General features: G+C 38.6%; 1 protein-coding gene across 2 annotated transcripts in view; it reads right to left on the bottom strand.

Annotated features, from left to right (window-relative positions):
• Positions 1-19,916, bottom strand: part of gli2a (GLI family zinc finger 2a) — an 89,727-nt gene extending 69,811 nt beyond the window's left edge. Inside the window, exons 1-2 of one of the 2 annotated variants that reach the window (XM_007227911.4) lie at positions 19,491-19,916; positions 4,252-4,385 (exon numbers count right to left, since the gene is read on the bottom strand). In XM_007227911.4, coding sequence (XP_007227973.3) covers positions 4,252-4,366 — 115 coding nt within the window. In that variant the 5' untranslated portion in view covers positions 4,367-4,385; positions 19,491-19,916. Of the gene's footprint in view, positions 1-4,251; positions 4,386-5,267; positions 5,822-19,490 lie in introns of those variants that run through there. The other variant, XM_022680554.2, reaches the window with a different exon arrangement.
• Positions 19,917-23,080: the final 3,164 nt, after the last annotated feature.

Here is a 23,080-nt window from a genome sequence, read left to right as displayed (position 1 = left end):
TATCTAATCTCACATTTCAAGTCAGACACCGCTACCGAAAAAGAGGCCTTAAAATTAGAATACTTCCCACTCTTCCCCCAATATATCAGTGTCTTGTTGAGGAAAGCAGACAGTTCCAGATAGTGGGCAGCTGTGCTGCTAACAGGAAGAGAACACTGGCCGGAGTCAATGAGCCTTCCTGTAATCTGCCTTCAGGACTTCTCAGGTATCAGCCATTGGGAGATGCATTATCAATACATGCAGGATTTGACTCTGCATATATAGTTTGTACTTTTCTGACCCTTAAAAGCCAATACTCAGACAAAACAACTTGCTGTTTGTTTTGTCTGTCACTGTAGTGGTAGAGGCTGCTCTAGGACGGCAGGATTCAACAGCTTCAAACACTTTTCATTCTGGTGACACGTAATCTAGTTATAGTTCCACTTGAAGAATAAGAGAACAGCTTGAGTAGCATCTTTTCTTATTAGTTAAAAAAAAAACAACGTTTTGAACCAAGCTTCAAAACAATTTGTTTTGATCAAGAAGGAGGAGGCGATGTGGATTTAGGCAGTTAAAGCTCACCTGTGAAAGATCCCTATTCTCTGATTGCTTTTCACAGAGGCCAAGAAACCACAGCGGCGGAAGGGCCTCATTTAGAAAAAGAGAAAGAGAAGAGAGGAAAAAACAGAGCATAAATCCCTTTCTCAGGAAGATTAGTGGCTGTCCCTTTAGAGTGGGCTACGGACGGAGCAGCTTTTTTAAGCCACATTTTTCTCTGCCAGTGGCCTGACCCCTAGCGCATCCCCCCCTTCCCCAGGGCTGCCTGCTGCATGGTTGAGCAGAACACCCCCCCCTCTTCTTCTCTCTTTAACATTCAAAGTCTCCACAGAGACCTACCCAGGAGAGATGAAGCAAGTGTTCTTACTACAACAAACTTAAAGTAGTAGAAGAGAACAATCCTCACGACTGAAACAACACAGTCCTTCTAATGTACTCATCTGAGTAAGCACATGCTCACTCAGTACTGGACAATTACTGTATATATAATAATATATATAATATATATTATATACTCTTCCTCTGAAAAGATGTCCATATATCATACATTTGTGATGCATCATAAAGAACAACTGCCGTTTTAAAAAAAAAAAAAAAAAAAATGTTTTACATGCCAGTGGAGCATGTACATAGCTCTCTATGTTATATTCTCTACAGGTCGTGTTGACTAAAGGAAAACTACATAGGTTTTGATTAGCTGGTCTACCATCCAATCAAAATGGCTGCTGGTTGCTAAAGGCGGGACTTGGCAACTTGGCAATTTAATGGGTTCACCTCTGAGAGAGTTTTAGCATGGGGGAAAGTGTGGTCGTTACCTTCAAATTTATTAACATCTTCTATCTTTGCAGTTAATTCGAAGTAATATTAACCTTGTGAAAATTATTGTCTATTAATTCGAATTGTTACTAAAGTTTATGTCACATGCTATATATGTTTGATGACTACCTAAATAGCCTATAAAAAATACCCCTTATACACACAGAATACATGTAATAGGACTATGGAGAAATATGCACATCACCATGGAATCTTATTGATTTACCTAACATTGAAAAAAAGACATATTTTACCTTTTTAATTTTATAAGTTATGGTAATATTGGGTCACATCATCCTAAACAAATGTGTGTAACATGCTGATATTGTTGTTTATATGTTGAAAACACACATATTATTATGTTAATTTTGTTACATTAAATTAGGAGAAGTTACTGAATATAAGGTAAAAATATATATATATATATTAATAAACTACTAAACATTCAATGGGGTCAAATTAACTCCAAAGATCATAGCAGGGTTAAATTACAGTGTTGCTAAAACATTAAAAAACGTTGTTTAAAGATGCAACTACTATTTTCCCTGTGCTTCCCCTCCATCCATCTCTCACCACACTCTTCATGTTACTCCTCTCTACGCCTAGTTACATCTGAGAGAAATGTAACACCGTGAAACACGCCTATACACTTTTTAACATCACCCACATTCTCCATCTCTCCACAATGTCCATTTAGCAAAATTGGAAAGATCACAGACTGGAACATCACACCGAAGGCTCCTCACTGGAGTCTGGCCTGAGCCGAGGTCAAGGAATGTGGTGCGGTCAGAAAGAATCCTCTATAAACCTCTTCTGAAACAGACACCATTTACTAACCCTGTAACTCTGAGCTTGTACCTGCTTCCAGCACATGCTGCCGTAAGTGGTGAACAGCAACTGGTCAAACAGCCTTATAAATCCCACAGATGGAGTGCCGTCTCGCTGCAAGTGTGTGTAAGGCTACACAGCTGTGGAGTGTCAGTAGAAATTTAGGTGCTCATTTAAATCCATTAACGAGGCACGTGGCCCAACACCTAACCATATGACCAGAGCTCAGTCCAAACTAAAGCTCTTGTCAACGTCAATTTCAGGGCTACTCATACAGGTTCAAATAGTTGCTAACCAAACAAAATATATTATAGTATTTTTAGTATTTATAGTAGTATATTAGTATTTTTACTGGAGTTGTTAACTTTTAATGTTATGCAGAAAAACAAATACTGAATTCTGTACTGAAAAATGGTTTAAATAGGACAGTCATAATGAGCATACTGATATATTTCTTTTTCTTTATAATAAATAATTTATGAACATTCCAGATTCCATCAAAGTAAAGTACAGAACAAAGAACACTCCCAAGTCATATTTGTGTTAAATCCTGTAATACTACTCTATTATAACTGCGAGATACATGAGCACAAAATATAAATTATTGCATTAAAATTGCATTAAAAACAGTTTTCATGCATCTTGGCATGTTCTCCTCCACCAGTCTTACACACTGCTTTTGGATAACTTTATGCCTTTACTCCTGGGGCAAAAATTCAAATAATTCAGTTTGGTTTGATGTCTTGTGATCATCCATCTTCCTCTTTTTATATTCCAGAGGTTTTTAAGTTGGGAAACTCAACACATCATTTTTAAGTGGTCTCTTATTTGTTTTTAGAGCTGTATAAAATTTTTTTTTTTTACCACTGCATCCCTACTTATTTCTATACAACAAACATATGCGTTCTCTTTTTTCACATTTTTTAAACAATTATCTTAATTTCATTAAACTTCTTCTGGCAGGTCATCCACATTCTTTATTAAACAGCAATATTCTAGGTTGGTAAATTTGATTACCATATCTATGCTCACTATCTATGCTGCAAAGTAAGAGAAGTGTGAAGGCTCCAACATTCCCGATTAGTAATGCATAACATCTATGCTCTAGAGATAAGAACAAGATCCTTCAACATCACAGTGGAGCTTTCCAAAAAAAGTGAGAACATGTCTCTCAAAATATTTAATGAACTGCCTCATTAATCTTAGGTCACGTTAATTAAAACGCTGTCCAGAGTTGAAAATCGGATGCAGAGTTGCAGTAATCAGAAAATATTAATGATCGTCTTTGTTGACTTTCGAGAGCGTGCAAACCAATGCCCTATTTTTCTTCAGCTTCTTTAAACAATTAATGATCATTGCCTTCTTATGGCAGGCCACCAAGCCCTTCATTAAACAGTAAAACGCCACAATATCAAAAGGCCATTAGCATTTCAAAGATCTTTCACCATCCTCATGTTTGTCAGAGGACTCTGACGGACAGCGCGGACCACTGCTCCACCAGCTGCTTTAAGTAATTTATAACATTTATACTCTGGAGGTAAGAACAAGCTCTTTCAACCTCGTTAGCCTGGGTTTTCATCACACATTCACTGACATCTTTTAAACATGTGCTGCCTTTTCTCCTCTTCGCAGCTTTTTTCTTTCTTCGCAGCATCGAGTCAACAAGTGCTAACTGAACGAACCTATCGGAATGTACGTCAACATGATTCCGCGTCTTCATGAGTCCAAACTGCTGAATAAAAAAAGGGTTTCACGACTGTACTAAGGAATAGCGCCTGTTAAAAATACCATGAAAGCCTGCCACTGAAATGTCTTTTTTATGAGATTTATGGACTGATTTACATAGAAGCTCTGTAGGGCCCGGTTTCATTCAAATTCATCACTGTCCTTGAGGTCACCTCTAAAGCATTTGATCATCTTCTCTTTAGTATTTCATGTGTGAGACGCGCTCACCTGAAGGTGAACAGCTTCTGAAGGATATTATTTAGGGCAGCCCAGTCTCTTAGTATTGATAGAGACTGGTTACAGGCTAAAGGAAAGGTGAAGGTTTTTAGGAATAAGTTTGCACACCTCGTGTCACTGTGGTGGGCGAGGGCTTCTTGGGCAAGTCGGAGAAGCTGCTAAGATCCAGGCCTGAGCCCTTGCACTCCTTCTTCTCTGGCGCAGCTGGCGTTGTGGTCTCCATCACGGGAGCTGTACAGAGCCTAGAGAGAAGAAGAGGAGAAGGTAGAGCAGTGTCAGTGTCTGTACATATTGACAGTGTTTATATATAGGCCTTAGTCTAGGCCTTTTACAATAATTAGCCTACTTTAACAATTTAAAGTAGAATACATGGATATAATCTCAATGCTTTTAACGAACCTCAATATTGCTGACCATTGTGTTTCTTTAGTGAGGAGAGCCCAATAACATGGGTGGGTCAATATGTTTGCTGTATTTGTTTAAAAACATTTATTTCGATGCCTTAACATTTTTTATACTTTTGCTAAAGGTTCATTGCTCATTAAAAGTAAAATAAAGAGAGTTCAAATAATATCCAACAGAGTACATGACCAAACGCATTGCCTTTGCTCTCATCTAGGGGTGGGCGATATGGCAAAATTGGTATATCACGATTCTTTTCATGTTGCTTGAGTACAATCAAACAATCTAACCATTCTTAAATACAGCACTAAAAACCAAACCATTTTGGCCAAGCCACGTTTTGAACAGATTTAATCTATTAACACTGGTTTAAAATGGTACACAAAATCACCATTCAGGGAAAGTGCAATCTTGCTGTTTAAACAGCAAACTTAGCCTACCACAAAAATAACAAGGCAAGACCAAGACAGTAACAATTTAATAAAAGCAGTTAAATAAAAAAAATGCTGTAGAAAAATCTTCCTGTAACTTAAGTATTACTGTTAGCATTAAATGTTTTGACAGGATTTAAGACTTAACTGCTTAGCTGACAATGTAATTTAGAACAAAACTTTTTTTTTTTTTTAGAAAAAATAAAGTATTTATGGCTGTTTTTTTTTCACTGTTTTAAAAGGAACTATGTCCTTTGCCAGGTAAAAAGTGATTCAAAACGCTTCTGTTACCTCTCTCCATCGTTTACTTCTCTTCTCGTAGGGATTGCCTCTCTCAAATGACCGCGTTAGCGTTGTTTGTTTTGGTCCGGCTGTAGCATTAGCCTCTGCTAGCTGCGGTGTGGTTAATCTGCCGGTTACCTGACTTTCAGCGTACTGTTTGGCATGTCGCCTCTTTAAGTGGTTAAAAAGATTTGTCGTGCTTCCGTCCGACGCGAGAACGACCTCTGTGCAAATTTTACATATTACTGTTGATTGTGTAACATCAGCTTGGAAAAATCCAAACCAGGTCCATATTACTGAAATCGACCTTTTTTAAGAAACTAACTCTGCCGCTGTGTTTTCATTCATGGCTTCGCGCTTGTGAGAAAAGGGGAGGGGAAGTAAGCAAAGGTGTTCCGGTGAGCTGATTGGTTTATGTGCGGGCCACTAGTGTGCGTGAAAGGGCACTAGCAAATAGTGAGCTTTGGCTGAGCAGAAAACTGCTGTAGTGGATAGAATGTGCTTAACGATCCAGCGATTTTTCTGTGATGGCTTATCGTAGACACCTTATAATACTTCACGATCTGTTATCGCGTTATCGCACACCCCTACTCTCATCATTATTCTATCATTACGTCCCACCCTTAATTTCCCCTCACACTGTGTACTGGTTCAGACTTTTAAGAAGGCATTTGATGCTATAGACCAGGGGTGTCCAAACTTTTTTTGTTGGGGGCCAGAAGGAGAAATATATTTGAAGTCACGGGCCACACTCCGTAATAAAACAAATAATGAAATACCACTTTAAAAAAAAAATCTGATTATTTCATTTACACACCATTTTACTTGACTAGCTATCTTTATCTTTGACAGTGTTGTGTAAACTAAGATTTTTCAAATTAATGTTTAATTTCATGATGTCTCTTAATATTAAACTCCTTAATTACAGCAACTTTTAGACTCTTTGGACCGTTTTTCTGCGCTTGAAATGCGCAGTCTCTCCGCTTTTAGACTCTTTGCCCCGTTTGTCTGCGCTAGAAATGCGCACTCTCTCCGCTTTTGGACTCTTTTGCCCCGTTTCTGACACCTAGCGTTCAAACTTTGAATCTCACATTATAAAAACAGCGGGCCAACTTTCATTCTATTTCTAAAATACCTCGCGGGCCGCTTCAAAAAAGGAAATGGGCCGCAAACGGCCCGCGGGCCGTAGTTTGGACACCCCTGCCATAGACCAATACCTTTGCTGATTAGAGCTACATGAAACAATATAGAACACAAAATACGGTACATATTGTGATTCTGAAATATTTAATAAAAAAAAGAAAAGCAGAACAGCAGTGGGTCCGCTTTTGTCTTGCCAGCTCTTTTGCCAGATACCAGTGCATCTATAGTCTTCATAACAAGCACTTTGACAGCCCAACGTAATGTTAATCCGACACTTACTTCTGGGTGCAAATATATTTATTTTTTGATGATGATTATTATTTTATAAACATTAAGTACATTAAATAACTATGTCACTGTTGATGATTTAAAAAATATATATGTATGATCTAATGCATTCTAAAAATATGGGATATTGCATTTTAGCAAAACCATCCAGTGGTGCTTACAAAGCATCTAAAGAGCTTCCTCTCCTGTATCTCTGTCAGTGCACTGAAACGCTGAGCTGAGAGCAGAAGATTTGGCAGCGTGCCGCTTGTTTAACTTCGTGGAACCTATAAGATTATCCCTGGTGCAGCGCAAACAAGTGCTGGTCAGAGACTGAAAAGAGGTCCCTCTTTGGGGACCTCTTTTCAGGCACTGACTGAGGCTATCCACAGTGTTTGCTTTTTAGCTGATGAACAAGATCGTTGAGAGTGGCTGAAAAACAGATGTTTTTAATGGTTTAATTAGCCAAATTCACTCTTAGATAGTTTTTTTTGGAGGGTATATCGTTTTATGAATAGATAACGAACGCTAATAACTGGATAAATACTGTTATAACAGTGTGCTTTAGGTTCTCAAGGTTATTAGATGAGCAAAGCAAATATAACCTACAGGCAGGCCCAAGAGCCTGGATGAATGCCGATAACTGGTGAGCAAGCTAACATAGATGGGTTTACTGTGCATGGTGAGGTAATCACGCATAAAAGCACAAAGACATTATTACACCTGTTGGCAAGTTATGGCACAGAGCTTTCCAATTTGGAAAGCACATAAGAAGGGCTGATCTCATTTATAGTTATTGAAGCTGAAAGCCACTTTTTAAACGTGTTTATGCTTAAAGGCAACCAAAGGGGAATTAACACTTACGTTCTACAAAATAATTTCCATCTGAGTCAAGAGTTTTAGCCAAGAAAATGGTTTTCTTTACATGGACTGGAAAGGGTTTCAAAGTTCAAGGCTGAAAGCAGCCTCAATTCTAGAAAAGAAGGGCGTTTTTATTTACTTTTTAAAACAGTATTGCTTCATTATGGTATTATGGTGAGCTTGTCTCTATAATTGCCCCTTTAGGAATTCGCTTGGAGTCACGTTAGTGGTCTACGAGACTTCATATTGCATTGCATAAGCTTTGCTTTTTAAACATACTAAATCCAAATATCATTTTTCTTATGGTCAGCGTCTTGTACGACGAACATAGGCCATATTCATCACCTCTCAGGGCTGCCAGTTGAAGATTTCACTGCCAAGGTAAGCCGATTAGAGGTGGGCTGTTGGGCTTGGACGGCATCTGTTTCACTTCTTGAAAGCCAAGAAAGTCCATTTGCCATCCTGTGTCATTGACGCCTCTCTTAGACTTTTCTTTGGAGAGGCTACTAAACAATTTCCATTTCAAACGCATCTTTTTATAACCTTTGATAATGCAATGCTCTTGCTGTGAAACATCTGTGATCTCTCTGTTGTCGTCAAATGACTCAAGGCCAGTTATAACATTTTGTACAATTGTAAACTACCCTCATGAAGAATTGCTCCCTGAGTAACCTGGACCCTCGCAGAGCATAGTTGTTCTTGTTCCATGTCATTAGCAAGATCATTAGCAAAGAGAGACAAATGAATCTTTGAAGATAGTGTCCAAATTCCACCATGCTAAAACTAGTACCAGAAAACAAGAACGATTCCACCAGGTCTGATTTGAAGAGAACCAAAGAAACAAAAGGAATAATGCAAAACAAGGAATTAGTGCTTGTCCTTCTCAGTTCTGGGTGCCAACAACACAGGCAACCTTCTTTAGTAGAACCAGGCCGAGACTGACCCCCTTGACAGGGTTTTTGAGATCTGATGGGGCAGTACAGGTGTCAGGAACCGAGTGGACAGGTGGTGGCGAGGGCGAAAGAACAACAAGAGAGTGCCTCTTTCATTCTGGATGGCTGCTCTGACAAGTGCAGCGTGTGAAAAGGATCAGAACCTCGGGTCCACGTGACTGAGGTCTACGGGACCCCGTGGTGTTGAGGACTAATCCTCCATAGTAGCCCTCCACTCCACTGGTTGATGTTTTGCAGCAGAGCTCATTAGTCTCAAACACAGCTTATCTTGCGTGATGTCCACAATATCATTTTCATGATACATATTATTATAAAATCTTATAAAAAGACCTGCTTTATGATCTCTTTCTTTTAGCTTCACAAAGCAAGGAAGCAAGGACTAAGACTTGTAGTTTAATCATCCTTTCATTATCAACGTGTTAACTTGTTAGCTTCAAAGCATTTCCTTTTTTAACTAAATTGATCCTACTGAAAGAAAAACAGTAATTATATGGGATCTAAAATTTCCCAAATAATTTTTTCTTCACACAACATCTGGGAAAACAAATGCGTGACGGACATCTTTGACTGTTTCCTTTTGTGGCCGTAATCACTCTGAAAGGAAGCAACAGGTGTGCAGAGGACCCTTGTACTTGCAGGCCTGGGTAAGAATGACCAGCCACAGAAGTCTAAAAAAGTGCAACATCCCTCAACCCCTGCAGAACAAGCAATTTCAGGCAAAGGCAGGCCTAAAAAAAGCCCTCATTAAGTTCCATCACTCAGAGAAGTAGTACTAAAAGTGTGTGGAATTGAAACCCAGTTTAAATGATCTAAATCTGAGTTGCTGTAGCGTTGAACGAAGCCTTCAGCAGATAAATCACAAGAATATAAAACAATTCAAATGAGTCCAAAGGAGATTTCTTTGACAAGTTCTAAGCAATGGACTGACCGTGCACGTGTTATTATGCCTGGGAGCCTCATTCCATTTCAGCTGCTCAGTTCTTTCACCAGTTCTCAGTGGAATGCAAACACACTTCAAAGCAAACTCTTAATACGAAAAGTTGAGTTTCTTTACGGTTCTCTGGCCCCCTATCTTTGGCACAGAAGGATGATCAGGATAGAGGTCCACCATCGTTCTCTCACAGAGTCAGTGACCCTAAAAGAAGGTCAGGGTAAGTGAAGTTTCCTATTTCTGAAGTTATTCTCAGATAAAATGGTCTTTGTTAGAGCTGAATCGTATGGAATGCCCTGTGAATCAAGGATATACAGTGAGTGCAGTTTTTGGGTATCATATGTTTTGATACTGTTAACCTTTTTTCCCCAAAAATGTTTAAACACATAGCATTAGAATGCAATTTAATTTACTAGAATTACACTGTACACTTTTACTGCAGATTTGACCCATTATAGGCATTTCTACATAAGAACTCCCGAAAATGAATTCCAAAAATCAAGTTAGGAGATTATCTGGAAGGGTATCATAATGCTGTACATACTTTGTAGTGTTGTACTCTACTGTTCGATTCCACTATTTGGATTACAATAATAACTTTGCTTATATTTAGATTTTAGATTTTTTTTTCTAAAATGTGTTTTAAACATTTGCAATATATTGCTTTCCTTACAGAATTACATCATATTGTGATTTAGTGAATCGTAATACATATCATATTAAAGTCCTTGCCAATACATAGCCTTAACATGTACCATGTTACCAAAGATTTTCCGTTCAAGGCAAAAATGACCTACTCTACTCGCACATTACTGTGCACATGTGACAGGGGATTATTATTAAACTAATTTAGTCAAAGACAATGTTTCTGATGTAAAAACAACACAAAACGAAAGACTTAGAACTTAGAACTAAAGTTTCTTAGAATTCCCATTACAACGTATGGGGTAAAAATGGATAGGATAAGCCCATGTACATACAGGAACCACAACTCTTTTCTTGGTTTCCTTTGCAAAAAAAGAGCAAACCTTATCCAGACAAAAACACAGCTGTTTTTTGAGGCCAGGCCCGACCGCTGTGGCTGGTTCACCAACGTGGTCTTCCTCTTTTCAGTACGAGCACTGTGGAAACCTTTAATTTAATTCACTTTTTACTGACCAGCGTTTTCCCTTGAGGCCATGCCGCAGTGTAATACCGCCTTGCTCGCCGTAACACTATGTCAAAATAATAGTTTTGAGGAACTATATTTCACAGCGATCCGGAACACACAGTCAGGCCTTGTCCTTGAGGAGAGACGCTAAATTTACAGCGGAATTAGAGATTCCAATTTAGCTTTTGCCTTCCATTCCATTTCAGTCTGGCTGGCCAACAGCAATATTAATGTCGGTTCTTTTCATTGTAGTTCTGCTTTTGTAGCTTTTTTGGTGCTTCCACTGGAATTCTTGAAGAGTTCCCAAAAGTTTGAACACTGCAGGTGCTTTCTATGTCATAGGCAGCAGATTTGCTACCTGAAATACCAAAAAACAAAAGGGATTTGAATCATATAAAGCTACATAAGTGCAGATATGCTCAGCTTTTGCTACCGATGTAACTACTATACAGAACGCTTTTGATGAACTGAGGCTTGGTTTGAGCCAGTGATACCTCAAAAAAAAAAGAAAAAGAGTCAAAAAGACACCCAAAGTCCAGAGGATGAGACTGCCCTTCCCCCATCAAGCCTTCAGTAAATGCAATATCCTGTGGTTGATCTCTTTGTCCACATCCAATCTAAAACAGATGTTGACTTCCCAACCTACGCAGAAGCATGAACAGGAATCCCTGTCCAAATCTGAACGCTCTACAAGTAAAAATGTGGTTGAGGTGCTAACAAAATCATTACGAGAGTTGTGTTTACTATAATAAGAGCTCTGAAACAAGGTAAGGCTTACTTAAACGACACTCTACGAGACTCCTAAGGCCACAGCTGTTGCTCTTCACAGAGCTCAGGAAAGAATTTTTTCCCTCTCAACACCATTTGCTTGGGTCGCTAAAATGGAGCAGTGCTGTTAGCACTTTTCGGTCACAGCCTCAGCTGTCATTCTTCTCACCCTAAACCAAGAGCGGGCCGATGCATCCCTTATTAGAATGTTAATTACACCCTTGAGAAGGCAATTATAGTTATTGTGTGAAGTATTTATGCAACAAACACAATGAGTAGAATGTGGTGCGATACAGTAAACAGAATATGTCTAGAAAAGCAAATATTTAACGCTAGGAATCCCAACCACAAAACCGATACTACACACTACACAGATGGGAGGCAGTGTCAGAGAGAGGCCGAGGGGTGGGGTAAAAGGAAAAAAGTCCTCCATCAAGTCTTAGGAATCATGTTTGCTGTCTACTTTAGTTTGTTAGCTTGACTCACTGTAGAGATTTTCCTGATATCAAACACAATGATAGGCTTCAGGAAAGTTGGAGAAAGTTGGACAATATTATACTATTAAGTTAGAGCCACTGTGGAAAAAAACATCTGCTAAATCTTGTGGGTAATTTGTAATACATAGTTTAAAGTCACAAAAATCAAAAAAGTCATTTTGTTCAATTCCAAATCAAATGACTTTAAAGCTAAAGCCCACTCCTCACTATGGCTCAGCAATTAGACATGTTTAAAGCCACTCTGGTGCCTGGCTCTCTGAAGATTTCTCAGCACTTTCACTGTGGGTGAGCATATTTTATCGCTCAGTGTGAGACATCCATCTGTGTCCCGGTTTGTTGTCTGAGCTGTGAGTCAGCAGTATGTCGGCTGTAGGCAGTAAAAGAGGGGCCATGCCGTCTGATTCTGAATGTCAGTGTGGAAGGGGGGGGCATCAATACCAGCTGCTTGACACCCCAACACCTAAACCATTTCTGATCTGATCACCTAGAAGACAAATGACGATGAAGACAAAAAGATGATGATTCCTCACCATGAAGCAGGATGTATGTTTTATGTTCACGCAGGCTGTTTAGCATGTTTAGCAGGTAGTCATATCCACAGTGACTTACAATGATGGGTGAACTTAGTGTCAGGGCCTGTCCCAAATGGCGCATTAAGCCTTGCAGTCCTCCTCCAAGTCAGCACTGTGGGAACATCAACAGTGGACAAACATTTGGGGCAAGAGTCCTCAAAGATGCATTAGGTAATTTAGAGCATGTTACTCTTGTGAAAATTGTGTTTTTGATCTGATATTTAGCAGCCATTGGGTTTAATAAGGATTTACAATTAGTGCATAAATGAATGTCTTCTTTAACTAGCATTATGCCTTATGATCCATCAACAGAGGTTGGACGCCATAGAATGCAAGGCCAACTATGCTTTTCTGAAGCTCCTAGCCATGGATCAAACATAAAAAACAAAACTTACCGCTGACATTTAGGCCCAATCATATTTCTCATTTCCACCCTACCTCTTGTTTTTAAGTGTCATTCTTGCTCTCAAATGTTATAAGTGGAACTGATTGAAATCTTCCCCTTAAGAAATGGGACAACCCTTCAAAAATCTGCTTAGTTGGCAAAATATATTAATAAAAAAGAAGACTACTACTACTTTACAATAAGAGGGCTGTTCAGCAACATGCCCTACATCAATTATCCACCATAATTTCTTGGTGCTAGGGAGCTGAATTTAGCTATTTGCTAATTTCTTGTTCAAACTGTTCCTTTCCACCTTAAATGCAGCAACCTCAGTAACTACTGTTGCTCCATTTAAGGTGGAACAGGAATCTTAGCTAGCTAACTACCAAAATATTGAAACTATGGTGATATAGTGGTTATCGTAATGTTTTTATGCTTGTGCTGCCATCTTGCCAGTGATTTTCATAGCCCTCTATTTGAAATGTGCCATTAAAAAAGTCTGAATGGCCACATACTTATAATACGCACTCCTCCCCCTTCTATCCTAAAAAGAATCGGGACACTATAACCCTAGGACGTGAATGTACAAACACAGAGGGGTAAGGGCCAAGGAAGAACATGGGACTAGGCCTAAACCTCAAATCCCTGTACAGGTTTACTCTGTTATCCACTGCACTATTCAACTACTATACAGCTCCACTCTGTTATTTAGTACACTATCTAACTACTATATTATGAAAGCATACTAATTTCCTCTCTAGTTTGAAGCCGGTGCTCAACATGTGGCACTTCTCATAATCCGAATCATGACAGCTTTACTTCTCTGAGATGTCCACAGCCTAGTGAGCCATATATCTAAACTACAACGGGGATCAGGCAATGATGATAGGAACGCAGATGATCCTAATCTCTCGGCGCATAATGAGTGAATTCCTTGGTGAGCAGCCTTAGCTTGGCCAGGGCCCAGAGCGGCGTTCAGCAAGAGGCCAACAAGCGGGAGTGGACATGTGTGTCAGGGAGCGGGGCGGGACGATTGCTAAAGACTACCACATGGCTTCCCTCGCTTAACACGTCCCGCTCGTCTTCCAGCCCGGCTGGAGAGGAGTCTGTGGCCTGGCAGGGGTTCAGCAGCTAACCTCCAACCGTCCCGCTCATACTATGGAGCATAACGGGGAGATCCATCCGCCCACTCCGTTCCTGGCAAAGCATGGTCTGGAGCTACGGGAGGCCAGCCGATAAATCACAAGTCACTTACACTGCCCTCTGCACTTCCAATAATCCGGTCTTGGAAGCACAAACAGAAGACTCCCCTGATGGAGACTCCACTGAGCCGCCTATGGTGCAGAATCAGCTTCTGCATCAGATTAGCGCAGACAACAAACACTTGGAACAGTGCGGCATTGTTTGAGGCAACGTCTGTGAGGAGAACAAACAGCAAGGCGGCCGTGAAGATGATACCGCGACCGCTGTGATGATACTTTTACTACCGGCTGCTGTCGAGGGCCAGCCTCTGATGTAACCTTGTATCATCCGGTTATGCGAGCCCCCCAAGAATTAATTAACTTGTGTATGAAATCTAGTCGTCAGCACTGCACAACATATGATACATTACAGCATTCTGATTCCTCAGAGTCTGGCAAAGTATGGTTCTTTTACTCACCACATATTACCACACACATACATTCATATATATATATATATATATATATATATCTGTGGAGCCGAGCGTTCAAAGAGACTCCAACCATCTCATCTTCCTTCTTCTCCATGACTCAGAAGTTGAGCAAGAGCCATCTTCTCCATGCATTAGCTCATTCTAAAGGTGGTCTACCAATGATTCATTGCAAGGACGACTGTTCTCATGGTCTAAAGATGCTTCAGTGAGCTACACATCGTAGAACCACCAGCTGTCTCTACATGGGCTCCATTGCTCAAAAAGACGTATAATTTTGGTAAAGTATAATGTTTACTCTTGGTCGGGCTATGAAATAAATTTGAGTCCATCCCCCACACACTCTGCCTGGTGGCTCCTATGAATCACAGGTGGATGTGTGGTTTGGGAAATTCTAGAAGTGCTCTGCGGACACAGACGTTGCCCAGCTCCAACAAATCATGCATAAGTTTGTATAAACAGTATTCGTAATTTCATCTGCTTTGATTATATTTTTTCCATTTTGGCGTGGGAGACCAGAGTACAAAAGAAAAAGCAAAAAAAGCAAAAATGTAGGTCAAAGTAAATAGAAGGCACAAAAGGAAAGCCCCCTTTTGTTGTTTTAACCATTGATTATATTCTGAAACAAGAGTTCGATTCAGTTCATTACATATCATTCATTGTTAAGAATGCTTTGGGAATACATTTCTAGCTTTATCTTTTTTTACCTCATAATTCAGCAGGCAAACATAATAGGTCATACCTGCCTTAATACTTATGCGAAAGTACACTCTCAACAATAAAAGTGCTTTAAACTATTTTTTGAGATTTGGGAATCTAAAGAACATTTTTTCTCTACCAATTTAAAAGTTCCTTTCCTTGCAGACTACAAATATGATTATTAATGTTCTTCTCAAAAAACATCTGAAGCACCTATATTTTAAGAAGTATATTACCAGCCATTTCTGTAACAGAAATACTCCTCAATCAATATACATGCCATTTCTTCTAGTAGTCTGTAACTACCCATATTTTCTTAGGTCTGGTCTAGTTTCCGGATGACTAATGAGCTCAATCAATCAAACGTTGGACCCTGTGCTGATTACAGCCATGTACTTTTAGTGGCTTATTAAAGTCTTATTGAGGCTATTTCTCCCACACAAGAGTGTGTGGTTTCATTGGTTTCTTTGATGGTAGGCCCAGACTGAACAATGTCAGTGCTTAACAATGCCCTGGTAGCTGCACATGAGTGAGAAAAAACAAGAAGGGTCCTATCCACACTCCAAAAAAGCGGATGTGATGTGGTCTTGATTAACCCCAGACACTCATGTGAGAATGAAGCAGATGTCTGGAGAGGTTTCCAACACCAGTGGCTAAAATGCAGGGATTGTCCTAAGCCCTAAAGGCCAGCGCTGAGGAGCTGAAACTCAAAAAGCACCCTTTGAGAGGGTAAATGAATGTAAGCAGTTAGCGCTCTTCATCTGTCTGTTCCCTCACCGCTCTGGCCTCATCTCCACATGAACTCAACACTGGCAACACTGAAGATCATTCAAGTCCCAACAATTCACTCGAAGACACAAGTGTTCTTCAGCTACTCCATCTCGGCTGAGGGCTTCAGGGTCTTCTCTGACACAAACATAGTGCAGGAAACAAAGAAGCACCCAGTTTGAGCTATGCTCGTGAACTCATGGTCCAACAAATTTCGTTCTTTTCAAGAGACGACCAGAATTTCCAATTCCAGTGCATCCACTGAGCACATAAACATGTCTATTAAATAAACATATACTTTTGGAAGTTGTAAAATATTAATTGCTTTTGTGTAATATAATAGCTTCCAGAATTTGTCAAACTAAGGTCCACCAACATACGTGAGTGTCCGCATATCAAAGCACATGAGCACATGGACACATCATCCTCAGCTAGTTAAACCAGTGACGGCACTGCAGAGGTGGAAATGACCGCAAAAAAACTTTTTTTTAAGGTAAGGAACGGTTTATAAAATATTTGTAAGCAGGACTGATAAGATTCATTACTTCATAAGTGCACATTTTGTAGGTTTAGGATTTAGTGCCTCTTTAAAACTCTCCCCAAATCTGAGTAAAAAGTTTTCCCTGTGTTGACACATGTTTGAAACACTTTATCTTCCACTGCAGAGGGATGGCATTCATGTTGGTTTTCTCCTTTTTTGTTGTTCATTAAATTTTGCACACAAGCAACAAGAGAGAGAGAGCAAGACACAGAAAGAAGGAAAGAAAGACAGAGAGAGAGAGAGAGAGAGAGAGTGGGCAAGTCTTGCAGGCCTAAAAGATGAAAGTGGCGTAGCCATCCCATGTCACAGAGGCTGATGACCGGAGCCCTAGCAGAGCTGAATAATCTGAATAGCCGATCATTTCTTTACAGCCTTTCACTCGCTCTGCCTCTGACTGTTGGAACTCCTCATTTCACACAATGGCAAATTCACTAAGACCTTTCTTCTTATGCTAATAGACTCAACTGGGGCTTCACAATAAATTTAACACATAGAAAAAACACACACTCACTCACACAAACACGCACAGTTTGTGCTGTGTTTTTTTTTCCATTACGTGAAGCACATACCATGATTTAAGGTTTACAACCATATATTTAGCTATATTAAACTATTAAATTACACCCTGTACTTAGTGGCTTTATCAATCAACTACAAACCAAGATATATATATTTTTAAAAAAAACTTTTATATGGCAACTTTACAACAGTTGGTAGAAGATGGTGTGGAAAAAAGATTAATGTGAAAAAACATAAATAAAATTCCTTATAAAAGGCTGAATTGTGTGTGAAAAGCAGATAAATTATTTTTTTTTAAGGAATTAAAGAAGTCAAATTGAAGTGAAGGGAAACAGAACTAGAATCAATTAACAGCTGAATAAACTTTAAAACCTATGATAATTATTGTAAACAGAGAAAAAGTTAATTAAAGTTTGAATTATCTGTGATAACAGGGAAAACTAATTGATTGAAAGCTGGAAAAACTGGAACACAAACGGCAAAACTTATTTTAGGGCCTTCAGAGACCATGTTGGGATGTAATGATAAGCCATGCTAAATAAGGAGGACCTGCAGAACGGTTCCTTTGCTTGTGGGAACCAAATATAATTACAGATTACATCTGTAATCATGAGAATTTTAATGTTTTGGGTGGAAATGTGAAAAGTGAAAAATGCAGAAAAGTTGATTTGTACTGTGGCATTAGGATATCCACAGACTCTAACAACCAAACTCTGTACATATGTGTGTGTGTGTGTGTGTGTGTGTGTGTGTGTGTGTGTGTGTGTATGGGTTATGAGCGGTGGTGGGTAGGGTAGTGTAAACCTATACTCAAGTAAAACCACCAAGTACAGACTCAAGCTAAAGTAAAAACAGCTTTACAGAAAAAACTAACTCTACATAGTACTACTAATACTAAATAATTCATAGAGCTGAGGTGAAGTACACAGTGAAATACACACAAAAATACATATGTATTTGCTAAAATACAAATAAAAACGACCCTCAATAGTAACTAGCTTATGTGACATTACAAAGCACTACAGAGTATTGTCAACAACGTAATAAAAAACACAAAAAAGGAAAGGAAATAGCTCACTTAAGTAGGTTAACTAACTACATTGTAATTTCAATGTAGCCATAGCTAGATATGCAAATGTAGACTTGTCACTTTCTCATGTAGGTTAGCTTGCTAGCTAAGCTAGTTATATTTTTCACATATTTTGTGAGACTGAAAATACTCAAAAGAGTAAACATACATAAATACTTAACTAATTAGCTACAATGAAACAAGAGAAAATACTAAAAGTATCATAAATTAACACAATTTTTTTGGGACATTGCAGTTTTTGTAAGTTTTAGTCTAGTATTAGCTTTAATGTGGGTCTGGGTGGTAAATTGGTTTCCAACAGTCTGGTAACTTGGTGGTATACAGAAAAACATATTTACAAATATTAAACCTACAGTTTAATTAACTTATTTTTTATCTAAATAAGTAACTTACACTCTAGGTAAAACAGCTTTACAGAAAAAAAACTACATGTGTAATGTAATGTAATTATAGCTAAAAAAAAAACAAATATAGACTTGCTTTCTCATGTTGGTTAGCTAGCCTAGCTAAGCTAGTTACATTTCTTTACACATCTTTTGTGAGACTGAAAATACTCAAAAGAGTAAACAGTACTGACATGAGTAAATGTACTGAGTAGATAACGTTATTTAAATAATTATCTACTGTGAAAGTTATCAGGATATTAGAGAAAACGATAAAAGTCTCATAAATAAACACCCAAAGCAGTTTATCTGTACATTGCCGTTTGGGTGGAAAACTGCCTTTAAAATCTGTTAACTATGTTGTACACAGCAAAAAAAACACACACAAATTTAACTTACAGCTTAATTAACATAATAATTGTATCTAAAAAAAGCTGAAGTTAGGATAAATGAAGTGTTTGAAGTGTTTTAAGTCACAGTTAAGTAGCTGGTTAAACTGTTTACTAGCAAGCATGTTGGTTAGCTTGTTAACTTGCTGTCCTGTAAGTAACAGTTAATGCTCTGCACCTTCGACAACCTGGTTACCATGGTACTTAATTAGCTAATTAGTTAGTTAACGCTAACTAGATAGCTAACTAACCTAGATTATCTAGATTTAACGCTAACTAATTACCTCTTACTAACTTTATGCTAGTTACCATGTAAATTACTGTGAAAGCTAACTTACAAACTGAACTTTGCTACAAACTGAACTGAGCTAACTTTATAGGTTAGTTATTTTTTTTTACACTTTTAAACTGAATATAATTGGATTATTCATCTAAAATGTATAACTCTAGATATAGTTTCTCACTCATTCATCTACAGTAAGTATATATGTAACTCCAGTTAGTTTCTCACTCCTATAAGTTTACGTTTCTATTAATGGCGCTGAACTTGCGCAGGACTGTAAACAAACACACTTCAGTTAACTTAGATGATGTTCCTAAAAACCCTCCGAGATAGATAAAGCGATAAAACACCGAGCTTTTACCTCCGCTTCTGGATTCACCCCTCAGTCAGCTCTCCTCCAAACTTTCCTCTTCTCCACACTGAGCTCTGGACGAACAGCGGGCGCAGCTCGCAGCTCCAAACCCAAAATCCATGAAAATGTTCCTCCAGAAGAAGAGCCAAAGCGCGGCGTTTATCTGGCCCTTCCTGCCAGCCCCATCATCTCTCAGTGGAGCGACAGAGCGGAAGAATCCAGAAGAAGATCGTACGAATCCTCAAACTCCTGCACACACACTTACACACACGCACTAACTCTCTCACACACACACGCAGCCCTGCCTCTCACTGTTCGCAGCGCAGGAAAGTTTGCTGGGCTGAGGCTGAGGCGGCGGGATGAGCAGGAGATGATGAGTGTGAGTGTGTGAGTGAGTGAGAGTGTGTGAGTGAGGCTTGCTTTGCTTTGCTTTGCTTTGGTTTGGTTTCCCACCGCTCTCCCCTCCCCATATCTGTCCACACATCCCCCACGACCTCCTCCTCCTCCTCCTCCTCCTCCTAGAGCAAGCAGCTCAGCACGTGGGTCAGGGTTAGTCCACAACTCCAGAGAAAGTTTACTAAAGTGAGTGTGAGAGTGTGTTTAATGTGATGAATGATCTTTGTGATGTTTGCTGTGCAATTAAACACTGATTTCCCCTAAATACTTATGAAAGGAGAACATTTATCTAATCAATGCCTCAATGAAGACAGTAGAACATAAACATTAAAATAAACATTTATTCAACACATTTAAAGACTATAAACACACGCTCATTGACAAAAATTAGCATTGTTGGGATGCAATGACACTTTTTTTTGAACCGGCGATCTCCTAATCATAGTGGCAGCGCTTAGCCCATTAAATGACACTTTGTAAATGAATAATGTATATTATTAGACTAAAAGGAAATAATAAGCTGAAAGAAGTATCAGCTATTGTATCATGCTGCATCTACACTGTTAACCCACAATACTCTATTTTAAATTATGTGAACTATTTTAAATTAGGTGAACATTTGTTAGAACTCGCTTAAACTGTTATTATATATATATATTAAGTGTGTGGTTGGGCTAAAAAATGCTCAGATGCAGTTTTACCGGCTTATATCGAACCCTGCTGTACTGCACCAAAATGGAATGCTGATGTTTATGGTGGGCCTATGGAAAAAAATAGCTCATCTCATCAACTTTCATCTTTGTTGCCTGTACAAGAGATAACTATATTGGTCCTTGCTAAAAAAACAGGAATGTTCTAAAACTTGAAAGAGTATGTTTTATTTTTTTAGGAATGTTTTCCAGAATGTTAATATTTATGTCCCTAGGAATGTTGTGTAACAAATGTAATATTACCATAGTAATGCAGAACAATACAGATAGTTACAGTCACTGAAATGCATTTATTTAATTAGATATGTGAGTATTTGCAGATCAGGCAAGTTGCACGTCTTGTGCACCTCAAAAAAAAAAAAAAAAAAAAAAAAAAACATGTGTAAAATCTGTGAGTTACAATGACATCTAGAGGTCAGAATGGCTTCATCCTTCTTGACAGAGCAATATCAAAATTATATATATATATATAAAAAAGTATTTTATTTAACTTATATATGTTGAGTTAAGTACATTACAACCAAAAAGCATTTATAGCGCCAAAAATAGCTTCTTCTCTGTAACATAAAACATAACAATAGTAGTTTTATAAATGGACTTGTTGAAACTGAGCCTCTATGATACATTACACAGATCTGCACACACATACAGTAAATGCACAAAAGCAAACATCATTTTCTCAGGTGCTAACTCTGTGTTGGCTGTATGCTCCATATTGTTCAGTCTATAGCATTTTCTTTTTTTTATCTAATTTTCTAAATTACAAATCTGTAATTTACTTCAAAGAGAAATCAAAGGGGAGGCAAAAGAAATCAATGACGTGAACTTACAATTTAGGCATAACTAAAAGTTTTTAGTCTAATTAAGTCAAGTTTTCAGTAAATATTACTGACTATAATTTTTTAACTAATTTCAGCTTATCCAGGCTTACAATGTATAGGGCTGATTACTTGGAATTCAAAGTACTAAGTAGATTTTTGGCAAATTAAAAAAGTGACAATAGGTAAAATACTGCATTAACATTACCAATAATCAATCAAGCCACTTACCATAAGACTAACTCACAGACTGCAAAAGTGAAAAACAATTGGTAAAAGATATGAGGACATATATATGTATGGATGGATAACACGTCTAGATGACTGTGTATAAATAAGCATGTGTGTGGTAGTTTTAGTTTGGTCATTGGTGGCACATGGTCTAAAATTTTGAGAACTGAGAAGTATTTATTGTAATCAAAGTCAACCGAACAGAGGCGAGAAATCTGGCTGTAAAAGTATTCTTTGTAAAAGTGGCTTTGAGAACTGGCGCTCTGAGTGCCTGCAGCGCACTCCCCCTCGCTGCTGTGTGTATGTCCGCCTGAGTGCCCCTTTATAACACAACTGCCCGCTGATCCCATGCTGTTGCCAGGGCAGCAGCAGCCCTCAGTTCCCCATTCTCTGTCATTCAGATCAACTCTAAAGTGGCACTATGTCATTTACCTCAGTGTTCTTCTTTTTAGCCCTGCTCTAAACTCTAAAAAACAGGACTGTCCCATTTCATTCTAAACCTGATCACCAGGGGGCTTATGTACTAAGACTTGTGTGTAATTCCTACCAAAATATTGCATACACTCAGAGCTGAAATTTACGTACAGTCAAAAAATACAGATTTATCAAACTGAAGAATCCCATGCACACTGTCTTAGTACATGGCAATCGACCTCATATGGATTGGACATGCTTGAGCACAACACTCCTTATTCTAATACTCCTACTCCTAATGATTCTGCATTTTCTGCTCTACAACTGCACACTCTCGCCGCTTTTAGACTCTTTGTCCCCTTTTCTGAGCTACAACTGCTTACTCTCGCTGCTTTTAGACTCGCTGGCCCGTTTTCTGTGCAAATGACCTTTAAATAGTCTTAGAACATATAGTACTCTATACAATAGTTACATTTTTTTGACCATAGAGGCCATTTACGCATATATCATCTACAGACATAATCTAACAGATTATTTGGTTATTATGTTGACTTAAGAAATATCTTTAAAATGACACATAGTAATAAAAAGTTAAACGAAATGTATTACACACATCATCCATATATACTTCCAGCTGTAGTAATAGCAGAGTGACACAAGTTCTATTAAATATGAATAATTATAAAATTTAAATAACTTTGACATAATGTAGAGTTTCTATAAAGCTGTATATCCAAGCCAAGAAACATTAAAGAGCCTTTATTTAAAATATTTGTGAATGCACTCACATAATTGTCACATCTGACGTGAGCGTGAAATATGGCCTATGCAATGTTTTTGTACGCACATAACTTTACTACATGAGGCCCCTGGTCACCAGTCAAATGGGCCTTTGAGAAAATATGACGCAAAGTGTATTGTTTGTTGGGAACACGGTGCCTAAGAGAGATCCTGATCAAAAGTGAGCTGAGCACATGTGTCCGTGGCTCTGTCTGTGTCGTGAATGAAGGGTTTTGCACACAGGCCGCTT

Source organism: Astyanax mexicanus, chromosome 11 (assembly GCF_023375975.1).
Source record: "Astyanax mexicanus isolate ESR-SI-001 chromosome 11, AstMex3_surface, whole genome shotgun sequence".
Lineage (NCBI taxonomy): Eukaryota > Metazoa > Chordata > Actinopteri > Characiformes > Acestrorhamphidae > Astyanax > Astyanax mexicanus.
Note: the sequence above shows the minus strand (reverse complement) of the source record. Positions and strands in the feature narration are given on the sequence as shown.